The sequence below is a fragment of the Penaeus monodon genome, chromosome 8, assembly GCF_015228065.2.
Source record: "Penaeus monodon isolate SGIC_2016 chromosome 8, NSTDA_Pmon_1, whole genome shotgun sequence".
In the NCBI taxonomy this organism is placed as follows: Eukaryota; Metazoa; Arthropoda; class Malacostraca; order Decapoda; family Penaeidae; genus Penaeus; species Penaeus monodon.
Genome location: NC_051393.1, coordinates 38,682,402 through 38,686,306, shown reverse-complemented (window position 1 = coordinate 38,686,306; position 3,905 = coordinate 38,682,402). Strand labels below are relative to the sequence as shown.

Here is a 3,905-nt window from a genome sequence, read left to right as displayed (position 1 = left end):
GAAAACATCCGCAGCTTTTTATTCTGAAATTATAGGAGAGAAGTAGACTTTTTTCACAGAACTCTATAGAAAGAATCACAACCCAAATCCATTTGTACTTAATTCCTAAGATTTTCTGGTCTTGTTTCTAATGAGGTCAGGGCATGAAAGGAAGAAACAATAGAGTAAAAAATCTAAACATTTCCTCACTTTCAGTAATATATCCTTAGTCCACTTGTCCATGAATGAAATCTCAAACACCAAAGTAATAATTCATCACTACCTATAATGGTAATTCAAAATTTCTTTCCCGAAAAAAATCTAAACCTTTCCCCATAACTAAAAATCATTACGTCTTTCAGAAAAAGAATTAAACCTTTTTTCTATCCTCTTTTGATGCTTACTTGTTTTCTCCAGGTTTCGAGATTTCAGACGTCTATAGAAACCCAAGCTCTTATAGTTTCGTCTGCACTTTCCCGAGCGTCGCCGCAAGAGCGCTTCCCGTCACTTTTCCCTTGACACATCTTGACGCTTAGGGCCCGGGGGAGAGCGAATCACCGACGAAGAGTGCGACGAGGCCTCGAGATGTGGTCAGACCAGGATTTAGTCGAGGTGTTAAGGAGCAGCGTGCCGTATTACCTCGTGGTAGCGCTGCCCCTCCTGATCCTCCTGTCGCCTGTGCCGGTCGACGCCGCCGCCGAGTTCACTGTGTATCGGCTCCAGCAGTATGACCTGCACGGGACGCCACACGGTAAATTGTGCACTGGGGTGTAGAGCTACTTGGTGGGACGTGGAAATTATCAGTATCTTGGATGCCGATACTGTTTTTTTGAATGTGGTGTGAGAAGTTTCTGTTCAAGGATTTTGACCTCAAAAGTAGGCCTATCAATTTCAGGCTCCTTAGCATGCATATTAGTCGAGTCTCGGGGTAGATTTGCGGTGGCTTCAGATACAAAGTAAACATTTTATTGGAGTGATAGCTCAATATAGTGTGCTGCATTTCATCTATAATGTCGCCATACATGATTTTTTTTTAAGAAATGGTATATTCTTATTGTACATGATATAATTCACAACCAAGTATTTGGTAAATATTTAGAATACTTTCGTATGACCAGTCACAAAGCCATGGCACTGATTCTTCCTATCCTCTACTCCCCAAATATATGGAAATCCCCCAGTAACCATAATCTTGGCCCCGTTTGTAGAGAGGGCCTGCATGGCATCAGGGAAAACATGGCGTAAAATATGCACAACATACAGAGAATTGGTCAATATTTAATGATATGCAGAGCTGCCCCGGACAACTAAGAATCCACCATGTATGTATAGCAGGTTGGAACGCAGGATAAAGTTGGCATCGGGTGCTCACGCATGTCAGTTTTATGCTCAACCTTTCTGTGAATATGTGGAGAAATCTTTATCTTCCATTGCGGTTGGGGGCATTAGGCTCCCAGGAGGAAGGGTCTAGTCTTTAGCAAGGAGTGCCCTCAGGTTGTTGGCCAGAGTAATAGGGGCATATGGCCATATACCTAACCAATTTTGTGACATTATGTATTTGTATTCTTTTAGAAGTTTGTGCTACAAAGATGCTTTCCACAATGGTGTTCCTAGGCATGATGATTAAGAACATTCAACATTTGGATCTCAGAACTACAAAATTGCTTATTGTATTGCTCAAAATGCACATATGTTGATAAAGATCTAATGTAATATATCCCAGCTTTCACTCCTGACAATTCATTTTGCCCATCTCAGAATAGCGAAGTTAATGTTGCTAAATGTATGTGAATTCCAAGTGAGTTGCCATGTGGCACAATCTTTAAAGAATATTCAGTTTATCCAAGAAATGCATCTTCATAGCCAGTATATATTCACTGCTGCATTTCTGTTATTTCTTGAAGAATGTGTTGGTTTTCTATAACATTAAAAGCTTTAAAATATGGTAACTTATTAATTGGTATTAGTGGTGGTGATGATGATGGTGATAGGGATGGCTATAGTGATGATTATTATTGTTTCTGTGGTTATGGTTATGGTTATTATTAATGTTATATTATTATTGTTATTATTATTGTTATTTTTATTTTTATTATTACTATTACAATTACGATTACGATTACAATTATGATTACGATTATGATTATTATAACTATTATTATGATTATTATTATTATGATTATAGTTATGATTGTGATATATTATTATAATTATTATTAGACTATAACTTCTAGTGTTATCATCATCATGATGTTCATTATTATTATTATTTCTATTTCTATTGTTTATTTGCTTTTGTTATTATTTTTATTATTGTTATTGTTATTAGTATTATTAATGTTATGATTTTGAGCATTATTACTGTTGTTGTGATTATTGTTATTATTATTATTTTTACTATTATTATTTTTGTTCTTATTGTCATTATTAGTGTTTTCATCAATTTTATTATTATTATTAATTATTATTATTATTATTATTATTATTATCGTTATTATTATCGTTATTATTATCGTTATTATTATCGTTATTATTATTGTTATTATCATTATCATTATCATTATCATTATCATTATCATTATCATTATCATTATCATTGTCATTGTCATTGTCATTGTCATTGTCATTGTCATTGTCATTGTCATTGTCATTGTCATTATTGTTACTGTTGTTATTCTTATTCTTATTATTATTATTATTATTATTATTATTATCATTATTATGATTATGATTATGATTATTGTTATTTTTGTTATTATTATTATTATTATTATTATTATTATTATTATTATTATTATTATTATTATTATTATTATTATTGTTATTGTTATAATCATTATTTTTTATAGTTGTTATTATTATTATTGTTATTTTGTTTATTACTTTCAGTATTGTTATCATTACTGCATTTATAATAATGGTATGTTCATGCCAGTTTCCATTTGACTTTGATCTGTATCAATTATTTCTTGTCTGAGTTCCCACAATGCTATATAGCCTGTCAACACAACACACCAGTAAACCAAGCAGCCCTGTCTAACAAGCATGTGCATGATCTCCTTGGCCACATTAGTTATATTATTGACCAGCAATGCAGGTTAGAATTTTAGTGTCAGGAGCCAGAAATCCTCAATCTCTGGTTCCATGCAAAGCCCAGAGAAGGAAGCTTTTCTCGCTACTAGTATCAGCTCCTGAGCCTTGGGGAGAGACAAACATCTCTTAGCCATTGTGATCACAATTGGATATTGCATTAAAGTCACCCAGAGCAATGTGGCAGTCCATTTCAATGGCTGCCTTCCATTGTCATATTAGTATGGCTGGCTTGTGTACCTTTGGGAGACCTCTCATGGAGGGGTTGCAAGGGGCCTCCTCCAGCAGGTTAAGGAAATGCTTAATTCTAGCTGAACGTAGGGGCAAATCCTATGCCGTCACCTTGAACCTGACAGCTTCCGTCTTTCCCTCACCTTTTGTAATTTTTTCGCAAACATTAGCATCGGAATGTAAATGGTTAATTTTACCTCTATAACCATTTTTATCCATAACAGTAGGCTACCCCCACCTTTATCATCCTAGCTGATGATGGTCTCCCTGTGGTTGAGACCCTTCAGGACAGTGAAATGTATGTGTGGGGTTGCTGTGGGGCATGATGATGCATTGGCTGCACAGCAATCGGTAATCCTGTAACCCTGTGTCAACATCAGCATCAATTCAGCGGTAGTTTGAGAGTATGTAATTGATTAGGTCTTTAGTTCTGTATGGTTCTGAATTTGAGTCTAAGAGAAAGAACTTTTGTGTGGGTTAGGGAGCTAAAGTTACTTTTGACCAATAATTTTTTTGAAAATTGGAAAAAGATGACAGGTTTCTGGCATGGACTTTACCACAAGTAGTTTCTGAATTGGTTTATCTTTTGAGCTGCCAGATGGTTT

At 35.0% G+C, this 3,905-nt stretch overlaps 1 protein-coding gene across 1 annotated transcript in view; it reads left to right on the top strand.

The window, feature by feature from the left end:
- The first annotated feature begins 437 nt into the window (after positions 1 to 437).
- LOC119575963 (nicalin-like) overlaps positions 438 to 3,905 on the top strand; it is a 14,161-nt gene continuing 10,693 nt past the window's right edge. Inside the window, exon 1 of the mRNA XM_037923496.1 lies at positions 438 to 730. Within this exon, the coding sequence (XP_037779424.1) occupies positions 565 to 730 (166 nt within the window). The 5' untranslated portion in view covers positions 438 to 564. The remainder of the gene's footprint in view (positions 731 to 3,905) is intronic.